The sequence below is a fragment of the Drosophila ananassae genome, chromosome XL (assembly GCF_017639315.1).
Source record: "Drosophila ananassae strain 14024-0371.13 chromosome XL, ASM1763931v2, whole genome shotgun sequence".
Classification (NCBI taxonomy): domain Eukaryota; kingdom Metazoa; phylum Arthropoda; class Insecta; order Diptera; family Drosophilidae; genus Drosophila; species Drosophila ananassae.
In genome coordinates this window covers 2406221-2420537 of record NC_057931.1, presented here as the reverse complement: position 1 = coordinate 2420537, position 14317 = coordinate 2406221, and the positions used below count along the sequence as shown (strand labels likewise).

General features: G+C 49.0%; 3 protein-coding genes across 12 annotated transcripts; 1 reads left to right on the top strand and 2 right to left on the bottom strand.

The window, feature by feature from the left end:
- Window positions 1–380: 380 nt before the first annotated feature.
- Window positions 381–4395, bottom strand: LOC6504004 (putative inorganic phosphate cotransporter). Of its 2 annotated transcripts, XM_014905651.3 has the most exons (3): window positions 4282–4395; window positions 2823–3295; window positions 381–2423 (listed from the first exon to the last, which is right to left on the bottom strand). In XM_014905651.3, the coding sequence occupies exons 2-3, from the start codon at window positions 3028–3030 to the stop codon at window positions 889–891; spliced, it is 1743 nt and encodes a 580-aa protein (XP_014761137.1). In that variant the 5' UTR covers window positions 3031–3295; window positions 4282–4395; the 3' UTR covers window positions 381–888. The 2 variants fall into 2 exon arrangements, with proteins under 2 accessions (XP_014761137.1, XP_001963991.1); XM_001963955.4 differs by having other exon boundaries at window positions 2823–4288.
- A 31-nt stretch (window positions 4396–4426) lies between these two features.
- Window positions 4427–5500, bottom strand: LOC6504003. The gene is made up of 2 exons (XM_001963954.4): window positions 5253–5500; window positions 4427–5187 (listed from the first exon to the last, which is right to left on the bottom strand). The coding sequence occupies exons 1-2, from the start codon at window positions 5355–5357 to the stop codon at window positions 4531–4533; spliced, it is 762 nt and encodes a 253-aa protein (XP_001963990.1). The 5' UTR covers window positions 5358–5500; the 3' UTR covers window positions 4427–4530.
- Window positions 5501–5917: 417 nt separating this feature from the next.
- LOC6503656 (protein suppressor of sable) lies at window positions 5918–14133 on the top strand. 9 transcript variants are annotated; one of them, XM_032452542.2, is made up of 6 exons: window positions 5918–6141; window positions 8303–8717; window positions 8836–9086; window positions 9638–11010; window positions 11066–11199; window positions 11325–14133. In XM_032452542.2, exons 2-6 carry the CDS (start codon window positions 8405–8407, stop codon window positions 13382–13384), a joined length of 4131 nt encoding a protein of 1376 aa, XP_032308433.1. In that variant the 5' UTR covers window positions 5918–6141; window positions 8303–8404; the 3' UTR covers window positions 13385–14133. The 9 variants fall into 9 exon arrangements, with proteins under 9 accessions (XP_032308433.1, XP_014761005.1, XP_032308435.1 ...); XM_014905519.3 differs by having other exon boundaries at window positions 5918–6232; XM_032452544.2 differs by having other exon boundaries at window positions 5918–6369; window positions 11075–11199.
- Window positions 14134–14317: the final 184 nt, after the last annotated feature.

Genomic DNA, 14317 nt, shown 5'->3' with positions numbered 1-14317 from the left:
CTGTAAACTGGAAACAGTAAAAACAATAATGGCCCGCCAGACAGTTGCAAAGTTTATCGCTCATACGCAATGATATCACGCATACGTAGCTTCATTACTCATACGCAGTGTTGTCATTTCATAATGCTAGGATTCAAAATTAGGTCGTCAGTTTACAGTTTACAGTTTATTTCGAAAGGGAAATTGAAGACAAATCTTCAAAATAAAAATGTGTTAGTTTATGACCAAAACAAAGTTTCTTTTCAGATTAAAATGAGCCTAAAAGTATATAATAGTTTTCTTTGAGATTTGAAGTAACTTCATGCATTACTATGTCTATTATTAGATTTTCCCAAGAAGAAATCCTAAAAAATAAGCCCCTTGGAAACATCTGTTAATCATATAATTGATATGTTTATGCGATTTATTTCGACTCATCCGTTCGTCACAGACTTAGTAACTGGCGTATCTATAGGATATGGTAGTACTGCAAGTACAGATACATATAATATATTTATATATATTTAACGCTATATAGAACTACACCTGGTAGGTGTATAGCCGTGTATAATTTCCTTCTAAAGCTGAATGTGCAACATCCTTCGAGTGTGTGTATATCTTAGATATATAAATATATATATGTTCATATGATTGGTACAAATATTGGTATCAAAAATGGAAAAAAAAAGAACAGCACGTCTAGCAAAACAAGAGTCCATATAAAACGACACACTACAACAGTTAACATTTCTCATGATCATGATTTGGTTGTTTTTGGAAGCCACTTCAAATACTGACGACGCTTCTGGTGCATCCGGGGGAAACTTCGAGTCCATAATCTATATATATTTATACTATATATTGGAATTATCACAAATGCTTCGGATCTAGCTGGGAAGTATGTATCGATCAAGCCCGCTGGCTTCGCTGCACAGCATGCCTCCGGGGGGTGCCCTTCGACCAGCTCTGCTCCTCGGCGCTGGCGAAGATCAGGTAGATGAAGTTGCCGGCTATGTTGAGGCCCGCCGCCAGCCAGAAGACCACATGCCACTGGGTCAGCGTCTCCCGGTGATTGATAATCAAACCTATTACATAGGGCGCCAGGAAGCCACAGATGTTCGCCGCCGAGTTTGTAATTCCGTACATTGTGCCCGCGTACTTGGGACTCAGGGCGATGTGATTCATCTGGTTGCCGGCGTAGACGGCTCCTCCGAAGGATCCAACGCCGGCCAGCATGAAGGTGACCCACACCCAGTCGCAACCCACATAGATGATGCCGATCAGGCCCAGGGACGGCACAACGGACGCCACCGTGTTCCACAGCTTGTACGAGTTGATGAGGGAGATGTAGCGACGAGCGAGCATCCAGTCGGCGAGGGCGGAGCAGGCTATGCCCACGAACCAGGCGGTCAGGTAGGGAACGGCGTTCAGCAGGGCGTTCGACTGGATGTCAAAGTGGAGTATGTTGCTCATGTAGGTGGGCAGCTCCGTCAGCTGCGTGTAGAAGGCCCAGCCCTGGCCGCACTGCGTCAGGAGGATGGCCCATAGAGGCACTGAGGTGAGCAGCGAGCGCCAGGGTATCCCCTCCGCCTCCACAGGTCTTCTCAACCTCACCCGATTCTCCTGCTGGTCGCACTCTTCCTCGATATCGGGTTCCTCCTCCAAATCTGGCTCCTCCATCAGTCGCTGTGCCTGCAGGCTGCGTTCGATGTAGTCCCGTTCCGCGCACGAGATCCGAGGGTGATCCCGTGGCTTGTCGTACACCAGATACATCCAGCAGCCGAACCACAAGATGCCCAGCAGTCCGAAGATGTAGAAGGCCGAGGGCCAGCCGCCCAGGAAGTCCAGCGAGCAGAGCCACCCGGTCAGGGGCATGGATATCACCGTGCCAATGTTGGAGCCGGCATAGACGACGGCGGCGAACTTGTTTCTCTCCAGCGGCGGTATCCACTGCGCCAGCATGGCGTGCATAGCTGGGTAGGTAACTCCCTCGCCCATGCCCTCCAGGACGCGGACGAGGACCAGCAGCGGCAGGTCCCAGTGAGCGGCCAGCGGCGTCAGGAGCGTGAAGAGGGCTGTGATCAGTACTCCGTAGCCATAGATCCGTTTGCCGCCGTACAGCTCCGCCATGCGGCCGCCGGGCACCTGGGTGATCACATAGCCGTAGAAGAAGCTGCCCAGCACCAAGCCCTGCGTGGCCTCATCCCACACGAATTCACCTTCCCGGATGGGGATCGGAGCACTCCCATTCCCACCGGGCGCTGGCATGGGACACGTGTCGGCGTCGATTACGGAAGAGTTGCTGTGCGGAATGGCTGTCTGGTTGACCATGGCCACAATGGCCACCGAGAGATTCACTCGCATGGCGTAGACGACGCCGAATCCCAGGAAGCCCATGAGTCCGAAGATGTGTCGGGTCTTCATCAGGCCACATCCATCGGTATCTGGCGGGGGGAGAGGCAATGGATTATTTCGGAGGCGTACTACCATCGACATGTTCCGGTTTTCATGATCGCAGTTGTTGGAATGCCATTTAAATATTTAATCAGACTTGGGACAAATGATAAAAAAAAAAAAACTGCGCCACAATTGTGAAATTTTCCCAAAGTTGAACCTGACTTTGATGAACTACTATGCCGTTTAAAAATAAAAATTACTTTGTTAAGTAATTAAAAGTTTATCGTATTTTGAAAATAAAATATTTCCCTCTTAGATAACAGTCCACTGTGGCGTGAAATGCGGCATTAGGAAGCGTTCCAAGTGGTTACAATTGAAACGCGAATCGTGAAACGGAAAACGGAAAACCAGAACGTGGATGGTGCGTCTTATGGAGAGGTACTCACCCTCCGCTCCGGCGCTGGAGCGGATCAGGGGCCGTTCCCCGGAACAGAAGGCCTCCCGTTCGTCGTCCGCCTCGTCGTCGGTGCGATCCCCGGACCCGGATCCATTCGAGGAGGACGAGTTCCGACGGAATCGGTTGGCAGTGCCGGCGGAATCATCGTAGTAGCAGCTGGCGTCCCGCGACTCGTCCGTCCACTTGTGCGGTGGCATTGTTCTGGCGGATTCTTACTGTTTATGGAGCTGTTTTTGGATTTGGTTCTGGAACTGGTGCTGGAGCTGGAGCTGGAACGACTGGCAGTTGCATTCTCCCCATCCGCACGGAGTGGAGCGGTTGCGGGGGCGGCCCAAGGCGACGGGCAATGGATGACGGGAACGGATCCAGAAGCAGAGAGAGAGCCCACCTCGGCGTAGCGGGAACCAGCGCAGACTGGCAACAACAAAACCCAAACAAAAGCAGCGCCAGCCAACGTCGCTTCTAACCATGAGAGAAGTAACAACAACTAGTTGAGGGGCACTGGGACGTAGTCTCTCAGTTTTAAAGCGGGGTGTACTTAGAACTAATACTAACTAAAAGCTGCTACTAACTAGCACTAAGTACAAGCTCATAGCGGATAATCAGTTGGATTTAAAATGAAACTGCTTGAAAGCCTAAGACCCCTTTCTACGCCCATGTTCTAACACTCTCTCCAACGCTCTCTCTCTTGCGGCGCTCTCCAAGCCCCGTGAAAGTGGAGCAATGGCAGCCAAAAGAGCCACTACGTCATCCGGGGGTGCAAGAACTGGAGAGAGCGAGCAAAGAAAAAGAAAGGGGGGACGGACTTGGAGCGAGCGAGAGGGCACTCTGATTTTTGAAGTACAATATCTTTGTTTAGTTACAGCTTAATTCCCACTCACTGAAAACACAATACACCAATTCCAGCCACCCACTCACACAGACAGAAGCAATCTGAGCCAGCAGCGTGGAAAACGAGGAAGTACCCAACGTCCAGATAGTGAAAAACTAAGGGAAACTCGTCGTGTATTAGCCCACAAAAGATTGGCAACAACTTGGCGGAGAGAAAGGTAAAGATTTACCAGCACACTCACACTGACTGAGACAGACCTGGCCGAGACAATAGCAGTGCCAATTGAAGTTTAAATGCCAAAGCTCTAATGGACAAACAGAAACGAACAAAAGAAACCAATTCGCACACTACAGTAACTTTTCTATCTTTATCTAAACTTACAACACAACGATAAGATAGTTCACGACAGTGGCAGAAAACTATTGCCATTCTATACATAACACATATATACATATATCTATTGTATATTATTGTACCCTAACATTCTGACCTGGAGTGTGCCTTAAATTTGTACTCAATTCCCTACATTTTCCGGAGATTGTCATCTTCGGGGAAAGTCTCCACGCATGCCTGAAAAGCGCCTGTTGCACATAGAGATTATGTATTAAGGACCTACCCCAATCACCCACAATATACAACGATCCGTTCAGATTTGTACATAGGTTTAGAAAAATATTGCCAAAAAATTACATACAATTTGGAAGGTATTCGAAACTGGAGTGGAATTCCACAGTACACTTTGTACACAAAAAGAGATTGGATTAAAAAGGTTTGTAGAATATATATTCCCCACGTACGAAACAAATTCACACATTAAAATGCTTAAGAGAGGTATAGAAAGTGTGGCGTATCAAGCACCTGGCACCTAGTTCGCAAAGATAGTGCCAACGGGAAAGACGATAATCCTCCGTTTACTGCCAACCACAAGGCTTTCGTAGTGGTAGTTCTTCTCCAGGGACACGTCGTTCCTGTTGGCAGTGAAGGCCTCCCTGATAGGGCTCAGGTCCGGGCTAAAGCAGTTGAGGGCGAATATGTCCGTGGGGAGGCGGGACACCAGCTCATAGGCACAGGCTAGCTTCTCGTTCCATATGCTGACCTGGCCATAGGGCAGGGCATCGCGTTTGGCCAGCTCTCCGGCCTCCTTGGCGGTGCGGAAGACGTGCAGGGTTATCACTCCCGTGGCCCCTCCATCGCCCAGATAGCTGTGCACGGTGTCGTACACCAGCAGTGGAGATTCCTCCGGTTTCAGGTGCTCACCTTTGACCACTTTCAGTTTGAGTTTGTTGATCTGGGCCACGGATTTCACTCGGCTCGGATTCTGGGCCACCGCCTCGCTCAGGGGCCGCAGATCTTGGGCCACTAGACCCACAAACTGCTCGGCGATGCTCTCCTGCAGCAGGACCGTGGCAACGGCGCCCGCGCCGAAGGGGTCCTGCAGGGACGGCAGCAACTGTTGGCGGGCGGAGTTCAGATCGCCGGCATCGAAAACGATCATCAACTGCGGGGCTTCGATTCCGTTGCTCTGTGACAATCACAAAGGGTGATAAGTGTCAAGGTTATGTCTTTGATATGCCGCATTGAACTGACCTTGCTTTGGGCCGACAACTGGGCCTGGCTTCCTGGGAGTTTGTTGACCATGTCGCTGCTGATCAAAGATGGCGTCTGGACTTGGGAATTAGAGTTGCTGGCCATGCTAAACACCCGGACTTTCTTTTAAACAAGAAAAACACACACCCAACTGATCGTCTGCGTTATCAGCAGCTCATATATGTACATCTCTACATATATATATATATAGGAAGATCGCCCCACGCGAAGATCGGCGATAGCTGGAATAGCTTGGGGAGTTTAGTCGTTTAGCAACACTGATAAACAGGAAGATTCATTGAAGTTAGAAGATTTACTTCAGAAATAGATAAAAACAGTATTATATTGATATAAAGTTAACCTACTTAACTCAAAACGAACAAAAAAAACAAATAGAAACCACTTTCCTCCCGTATATAGTGTTTCCCAACACTATATATGAGAATTTTGAATTTGGCGCGTCAAACATTTCTTATCGATAGTCAAGACTCAAAGGATTTCTATAATTCTATGCTTTATTATGTTTATTTTTTAATGTTTTTAATCATTCAGTTTCCTATTTTAAAAAATTATTCATAGAAATGGCACAACACAGATATCGATATATAAGGCGCACCACATAAAAATACCAAAAAGGCATTTATGCGGGATCGTTTTCACAGGGGGGGAAAAGCAAACCGATGTCTGGCAACACTGCTACTACGAATTCATTTGAAAAAAATTTGCAGTTGGACGAAGAAGTTTATTTAATTTAATGTATTTGTATATTGTATTCTGTCATATGAGCGTATCAGTACAGTAACAGGAACAGAAGAGGGGAGAGAGATTTACTGAGGCCAGGGCCGCAGGCAGAGAAACTAATATACAGAGCGAGCGAGACAGCATATATGTACATATATATTAGAAAAAAAAATCAAAGCGAATATAATTTGCAAAATTGGCTGCGAATTCTCGACGATTTTTCACACCTATATATATATGTATGTCATAGTATATGCATAGCTAAAACGCAATCATACATATATGTGTGCGTACACCGTATATGCATGTATATATATATATATATATATATTAAATATATATATATTATTCACCTACTGTACCACTCTTCCATTATGTAAGCAGACAAAAAGCGACGCCAAATCCAAAAGACAATGCGAAAAATTACCAAAAGCGAAAAAGTCAAGTAAAACAACGACAAAAACGAAAAGAAAACCAAGCCAAAAAATGAACCCATAACCGAAAACCAATCGAACAGCAATGTTATAAACGAGTAAAAAGTTCTAAATGTTTCATAATCCACACAAAGTCACAAATCCAAATGTAAGATCCGAAAATTGTTTGTTTTTAGTTGGAAAATCGAAAAAAAAGAACGAAATCGAAGAAATACGCATTTGGTGTACATATGTTTGTATGTATGCGTGCATTTGCCTGCCTGCTCAGTCATCATGCGTACATATGTACATCCATACATACATACATACATATATACATGCATGCAGTACAGTATATAAGTGTATTCGCTACGCCACGCCCCACACCTTCACCTAGCTGCGGGTGAGAGCGAGACGGACAGATGCGCAGAAAGGGGGCAAAGAGCCAGCCCCCCTTACCCTCACCCTCACCCCAACAAAAATAACAAACAATTTTCGGCCTTCGAAGACATATCTATTGTATTGTTTGTTTTGAAAAACACAGCGCCAATGCTCCCATGTTGCAATAGCAACAAAAGCGATCAACAACAAGGAAGCCCATATATTGTTATTGTTATTATCTACATACATACATGTGTATGTATATATGCATGTTTGTACGGGCCTGAAAAGTGCGCAGCTGTTTAAACTCACAAACATACACTTACACACATACATACATCATCATCATCATCGCAATCACGCCTCGCAAACTCGATTAGAGAAAATGTTCAAACAATGAGCTGACTTTCGCCTCATTAAAAACAGTTATTTCGTGGATCGGCAATCATATAAATGCGAAAAGTGTAAGCAATTCACCGTTATGTACCAACATACACACATACATACATATTTCTCTTTTCCTTTCCATCTATCACCCATACACATACACGCCGTAGCTGTATGTATGTATATATGGGCCGTGCGAGGGAGATGACATGATAAACAAGCCCCAAAGTCAGAATGAAACACGCGCTCGGCGCTGAGGCTCTCATATCGCCCTATATTACCATATTCATTAATTAGATTTGGACTCTTTGAACATTTGGCATTCAAGTTCGGATCAAACATTCCCCCCTCCCCCACTCCCCACTACCAACCCCGATAAACAAAACGCACACAAGCAAGAGTGTGCATGTGTGTGTCTGTCTGTGTGTGTGATCTGCTTCGTACGGTACTTTCTTTCGAAATGTCAATATTTTGAAATGTTTTTCGAACTTGTCTTTCGCATTTTGTTTGTTGAATTTTTCGCATTTTTCTACCCATAGGCTATATATATTTTTAGGATTAAGTCTTAAAACATGATTTATTTGAAATTTAAAAACATGTAATTGTTTTCTAAACTTTTTTCTTTCAATTTCTGATAATGTTAGTAGCACCTGTACCGATAAGCCACTTTATCTTCCAATTAATTTGATTAGAAAGCAACTGAAGACATCAACTTTAAATGATAAATCAAATCAAATATGTTTTCGAAAATGAGTAATTTTTAATATTATCTAAAAAATTGTATCTTTTGTTAGGTAGGCCTTGGATTTGTTAAATTTGAAATTATTCGAAACAAGGAACGTTTGCTTTTTATGTTGAAACATATTTGGAAGATTGTCGGACAGAATATTTCATTGAGTTGTGAGTTTTCGATCGCATGTGTGAGGTGAGGGGCTCCCCACCCAAACAAATATCTTTCAACGAATTTTCCGAATATAATATATACACTGCTATAGGTTTATACGTAACACAGCTAAAAAAAAATTAATTAAAAAAAAAAAAAGAAAAAAGTTTAAATCCATAGGGATCAGTTTTTCCAAATGACCTTTTTTTTCCAACCAGAACTCTTTCCATATCCTCCCTTTGCAGTTGCTGCTTACAAGCAAGTCTTACAAGGACAATTCGATTGAGATTCACTTTTCTGGTTAACACTGTGATTGGTAATTTGAGATCGCTACTTTGGTGGCCACAATGTCGTCCATTGCTGTGATTGACTTGGCGGAGGATCTCGAGGACGGTGAGATAGACGATGATGATGACGAGGATGAGCCGATGCCGATACCGATACAGATGCAGATGCAGATGCAGCAGCAGCAGCAACAGAAACAGCAACAGCCACCGCCGAAGAGGCCACTTACAGCCGACGAGGACGTCCAGTTCATGGGCGTCGAGATGAAGAACAAAATGCCCGACGAGGACGTCGTCTACATGGGATTGGCCAGCGATTCCCTGGGCAATGGAAACAGTGCGACGGCCAAGGCCAAGAAGCCGAGGCCCTTGGAAGGTAAAGCTCCAACGACGGGACTCTCCTAGGCACCCACCCTATGATCCCTGTCCATGTCCTTGTCCTGTTTGCTTCTCCACCACATACATGACTCATATTTAACCGAAACTCCTTCTAGATGATCACGCAGTGAGCATTGAAAACGCCATTGCCAATGCCCTAAAGAAAAAGGGCATAGAGCCGCCCATGCCGCGTATGCGATCCCTCAATCAGGACCTGCTCGGCGGCGACGCCTCCTCGGAGGGACCCGGCGGCGATCTGGCACCCGGTGGCGCCTCCCAGCACGGCCAGCAGCCGAGTCGCAGCAGCCGGCGCCGGAAGCGCAAAAAAGAACGCGAACGTGAACAGAAGAAGGACAAGGAGCACCAAGTAAGGCGGCCCCCCTAACCCCAATATCTACGAACTAGTCCGTCCCACTATGCCTCTCCGATCACATTCACATTTAATTATCTTAATGGGCTGATCCGTCGTGACCAAAGTCCCCGACGAATCGGTTATTCGTGGGCCAACTCTGGGAATCGATGGCCATCTTCATGGTCCTCCAATAATAGGTTCGCCTCCCATCGCGTAGGTCTTCTACAGATCGCATCGGATCACTTTCCAGGTTGCTATCTGAAGAGTACTTCACTCCTGAGTGGCTTAAACTCCAATTCTGTTTATACAATAGGCTTCTGAAGATCATATCGATTCGTATTCCAGGGCTATCTGGTCAGGAGCAGATAGGAACAACCGAATTCTACTTAATAGTCTTAATTAGTTCACTATTTAAATGTAATTGGAGAGGCAATTACTCGAAAAGTCATAAATTTTAGTTCTAATCGGCGGTTCTCAGTCTAGTTCTAGTTTCTAGTCTTGATTGGAAGCCTAATCCTCTATAGAAATGGCAAGAACTAACACTAATCCCTTCCAATCTCCTACAGAAACGCATCCGTCGCGAGGAGGACGAAGCCGTCGGTCTGGGGGGCGGTGGCGCCAGCGACGACATGGACGAGTACGAGATGCTGAACGTTAGAGGCGGCAGCCCGCCGCCCGGAGGTCCGCCCACTTCCTCCTCGGGGCTTGGCCAGCGCTTCTCCGGCCCGCCCGACTGGCCGGACCTGGGCGATGGTCCGGCGGGACAGCTGGGAGGCTACGACTCGCCGCCAGATCCCTATAGCAGCTACGATTCCTACTCGGACGAGGATGGAAACGGCGGAGGCGGTGGCGGAGGCGGAGGCGGGGGCGGAGGGATGAACCAGAGGCGTCGGATGCGCCGCGATCGAGAGAAGGATCAGAGAGGAGGGAACCGCAAGCGAAGAGATCGCGATGGCCGAGATGGTGGTGGCGGAGGAGGGCCAGGAGGAGGCCCTGGAGGCGGCGGCGGGGGCGGGACGAAGCGCAATCGGCGAGACTCTGGCGACGGGCTGGAGAAGATGGGCGGACGGGTGGAGCCGCGCAAGCTGGAGCTGTGCAAGTTCTACCTGATGGACTGCTGCGCCAAGCGGGACAAGTGCTCCTACATGCACAAGGAGTTCCCCTGTAAATACTACTACCTGGGCATGGACTGCTACGCCGGCGACGACTGCCTCTTCCACCACGGCGAGCCGCTCTCCGAGCAGCTCCGCAACATCCTGCTCAAGCACATGGAGACGGCGCCCAAGGAGATACTCGGCGACTTCAAGCGCATCTCCCGCGACGTGGCCCTCGGCCAGATGACCCGGCGCCACGAGGAGCTGTGCGAGCAGTACAAGCGGGATAACACCTGGAGCACGCTGGCCAGTGCGGGCGTGGGCCGGCGCAACCAGCAGGATCAGCAACACCAGCCCCTTCAGATGCAGCAACACCAGCAGCAGCAGCAGCAGCAGATGCAGCAGCAGCAACAAATGCAGCAGCAGCAGCAACAACAGCAACAGCTGCAACAACAACAGCAGCAACTGCAGCAGCAGGTGGATGCCGGAGGCAACATACCCTCACTCCTGGACATGGTCATTAATCCGCCGCCGCAGGAGAAGAAGCGCAAGTCCCGCTGGGCCGACAAGGCGGCGGGCACCAAGCCGGGCGCCGTCCCAGAACCAGGAAGCACGTCGCCGGCCTCCAAGGGCCTGCCGCCCCACCTGGACCTGAGCAACTTCAGCCACGTCCTCAGCGCCGACCAGATGACCAAGCTGAGCAAGCTGGGCATCACCAACCTGGAGCAGATGATGCAGATTCCGTTATGCCAGCTGACCGACGCCGGCCTGACGCTGATCGAGATCGGGGAGATCCAGCGCAAGGCCGAGGACGCCAAGTCCGAGGCCAACCAGGCGGGAATGAGGTAAGTGAGAGTGTGGTCTTCCGAGTAATCCCTGTCTCACCTTTGGTTCCTTCAGCAGCAGCAGCAGCAGCAGCGTTCCGCCGCCCAAGCCGGAGGCGGAGGTCAACAGCAACTCCAACAGCAACGGCTTCATCATGGTGGACTACACCCAGTATCTGAAGGACGCCCACGTTAACTTGAATGATCCGCGTGAGTATATCGAGAGTAGTGGGAACAGTATTCGACGAGCACTGGGATTCTCCCAAACTGACAAACATTTCCGGATCTGCTTTGTCTATAATTCCGTTTCCATTCCATTTCTCGGCTACTTCCAGTGGACGATGATCGCGACGACGAGGAGCAGCTGGTGATCGATGACGGCAACGAGTCCAATGCCGAGGAGGAGAAGCAGGAGGAGCAGCTGGCGAAGCCGGAGACCAAGCCGGAAGAGGCTCCACAGGCAGCGGATGAACCGGTCGTGGATGAGGCACCGATGCCCTCGGTCTTCGATCTGCCCACCTTCATGAGCAACATGCTCGGCCAGAGCCTGGCCGCGAAGCCCCTGGTGGTGCCGGTGAGCGCCACCTCGCCAAACCTAGAGATTCCGCCCCCCATTAGCGACGAACAAGCCAAGACTTCGACCTCGGCCAAGACTACGGACGCCAGCTCGTCCTCGGCCTCAAGTGTGTTCAGCCGTTACCTGTTCGGCGATAAGCAGTCGGATCCGGAGGCCAGGGCCGCCTTCTACCGCGACATCATCCGCAATCCGTTCAAAGCGCACAGCGGCGACGGCGATGTCCTATCTTCCAACGAGAACTCCAACTCCAACTCGCACTCCCTGACCCCGACACCCACTCCCGAGCCGGGGTCACAGTCGCCGAAGGATCAGAAGGATCAGGATTCGCATCCTGAGAACAAGGCAGCTCCGGCCACTCCATCGTTATATGCGCGCACTTCCATCTACGACTACGATCCGGTGAAGATCGAGAAGCAGGAGCGCCGCCGGCGCCTCCACAACGACGACGAGCACAAGCGGCAGCGCGACATCGACATGCGGCTGCCGTTCGAGCCGATGAAGCACTACCGTCCGGCCACGGAGATAGACGCGGCCATCTTCTCGCACATGCCGATCCGCTGGCAACTGAACATGGTGGACGTCGATGATCCGGACTACTCGCAGCTGCGGGCCTCGGCCCTGCACAAGGAGCAGCGGGAGCTGCGCGATCCGCGCGTCCGCCGCATCCTGGGACTACCCGAACTGGTGGAGAAGGACTCGGATGGCTTTGGCAGCTTCGGCGATTCGTACGGAAAAGTGGGAATAGCCTCCCCGGACTCGGATGGAGGAGCCCAGGATGCCGGACCCATGTCGCCGCCACCGTCCTTGGCTGGCTTGCCGTCCATGAACGTGCCGCCGCCATCGATGAGCGTCCCACCGCCGAATCTTCAGGCCGACAAACCGTCCGTACGCGCCGATCCACGGCGCGATCCCCGCCGGGCCCACCTGCAGCAGTCGGCGGCTGCCCTCAACTCGAATCAGAGTCCGACCGGCGGCACTCCGGCCACATTCTCCGGCGGCAGCAAGGAGATCTCGGAGATACGCCGCCTGATGCAGAACTCCAACTGGTACAAGAACCTCGGCAGCAACAACAAGATAATGGTCAACCAGCAGCTCAACCTGGTGTTCGTGGAGCTGAGCAAGTTCCACCAGATCCCCTCCGACATGCCCAAGGTCTTCGACACCAGCTTCATCGTCAACAATCCGACTCTGCTGCAGATCTTCGGCAAGCTCTTCATCTACATTGACGACAACGGGCATGTGACCCAGCTGCCCGAGGATAATAGCGGCGGATCCGGTGGCTCCAACACGGGCGCCGTCATCCTGCCGAATCTCTCGCAGCCGCCGCCCAACCTGGCCCAGATGCTGCGCCAGCCGCCGCCGAACATCTGCCTCGGGCCGGGCCGCATCTCCGGGATGATGATGGGCAACTTTCCGGCTTTCAATCAGCCGCCGCCGTGCACCGGACGCATGGGCATGCCGCCCGGAGTCGGAGGAGGAGGTGGCAATGGAGGAGGAGGAGGATCGGGTATGCCGAATGGGGGGAATCCCTTTAATCCCTTTGCCGGTGGCAATGGCGGAGGAGGGAATGGAGGCGGTAACGGTGGTGGAAATCTCAATGCCATGGGAAATATGAACAACATGGGCATGAACATGCCCTTCAACAACAACAACAACAACAACAATATGCCTTTTAAGAACTTTAACAACAACAATAACAATAACAATTCGGGAGGACGCGGACACTTCCAGGGAGGAAACGGAAACGGAGGAGGAGGCGGGAATCGCAACCAGCGCGGTGGCGGAGGAGGCAATCAAAGGAATCGCAACAACATCTAAGGCGGATGAACTTGCTCCGGATGAGAAAACGGAGTCAAAACCACAAAAAGACTTGCTATGCCAAAATGATGACCCTCCCCCCCTTTATACCCTTTCACCTTAGCCCACTACCACCACATACATACACCCACACACACACCATGCCCCCTGCCCCCCCTGCCCGTTGTTATGATGCCCCTGTGCCCCAAAAAAAACCCGAAACAGCGAAACTTTGACTGCTTTGTACATTGTATTCCTTAATCCTATGACTACTATTTTTTTTGCTAGGTGTAAGGACTCGTTTAGCTCTACTACGTACTGATAAAATGTAGTTGAAATCAGAAATAAAACCAGAGGATCAGGACATAAGGACACTGATAAGAAACAGGGAGAAAACAAAAAGAAAGGATACCAACTGGGTTTCATACGGAAAGCCCAACTTTTTTTTAAGACCTTTTTTTTCGATAATCTAGTTACGTTTATTTTTAAATGTACTCTTGGATAAGTTAGGCGTACTAACTAACAAATAAATAATGACGTGTTCTAAGAAATACCGATTAGTGTGAGTAGGCATTTTGAAAGTGCCGGAAACAAGGTTAATTTTCAGTTTTACGTTTTTTTTTTTTTAGTTCCATAAATTATATTATTGAAATTATTTATATCTATAGTTTTGCTGTAAGTTATTTTTCTCAAATTCGATTTATTTAATCTTTCTTTTATTGTAAAATAAATTAATGCGCTTCTCTCAGAATTCGAAGCAAGAAATATAATATATTTTGGGTATTTTTTCTGAACTCCTTTGAGTTGGTCCTCAAAATAGTTTTTTTAGTTGAGAGTCCTTAAAGTCTGATAGTTCCTTATTGAAAGTAACATTTTTTCCAAAAGAAATTTTTAAGACTTTAGTTTTAGAGCGTAAGTATCTCTATAAGAATTTCATAACATTTTAAGATATTG

Coding starts and splice junctions, on each gene's coding strand:
- LOC6504003 (XM_001963954.4), bottom strand. CDS start 5,357: ATGGCCAGCAACTCTAATTCCCAAGTCCAGACGCCATCTTTGATCAGC. Junction 5,188..5,252: donor AGTTGTCGGCCCAAAGCAAG/GTCAGTTCAATG, acceptor TGATTGTCACAG/AGCAACGGAATCGAAGCCCC.
- LOC6503656 (XM_032452542.2), top strand. CDS start 8,405: ATGTCGTCCATTGCTGTGATTGACTTGGCGGAGGATCTCGAGGACGGT. Junction 11,011..11,065: donor GCCAACCAGGCGGGAATGAG/GTAAGTGAGAGT, acceptor TGGTTCCTTCAG/CAGCAGCAGCAGCAGCAGCG. Junction 11,200..11,324: donor CGTTAACTTGAATGATCCGC/GTGAGTATATCG, acceptor GGCTACTTCCAG/TGGACGATGATCGCGACGAC.
- LOC6504004 (XM_014905651.3), bottom strand. CDS start 3,030: ATGCCACCGCACAAGTGGACGGACGAGTCGCGGGACGCCAGCTGCTAC. Junction 2,424..2,822: donor CTCCAGCGCCGGAGCGGAGG/GTGAGTACCTCT, acceptor TCCCCCCGCCAG/ATACCGATGGATGTGGCCTG.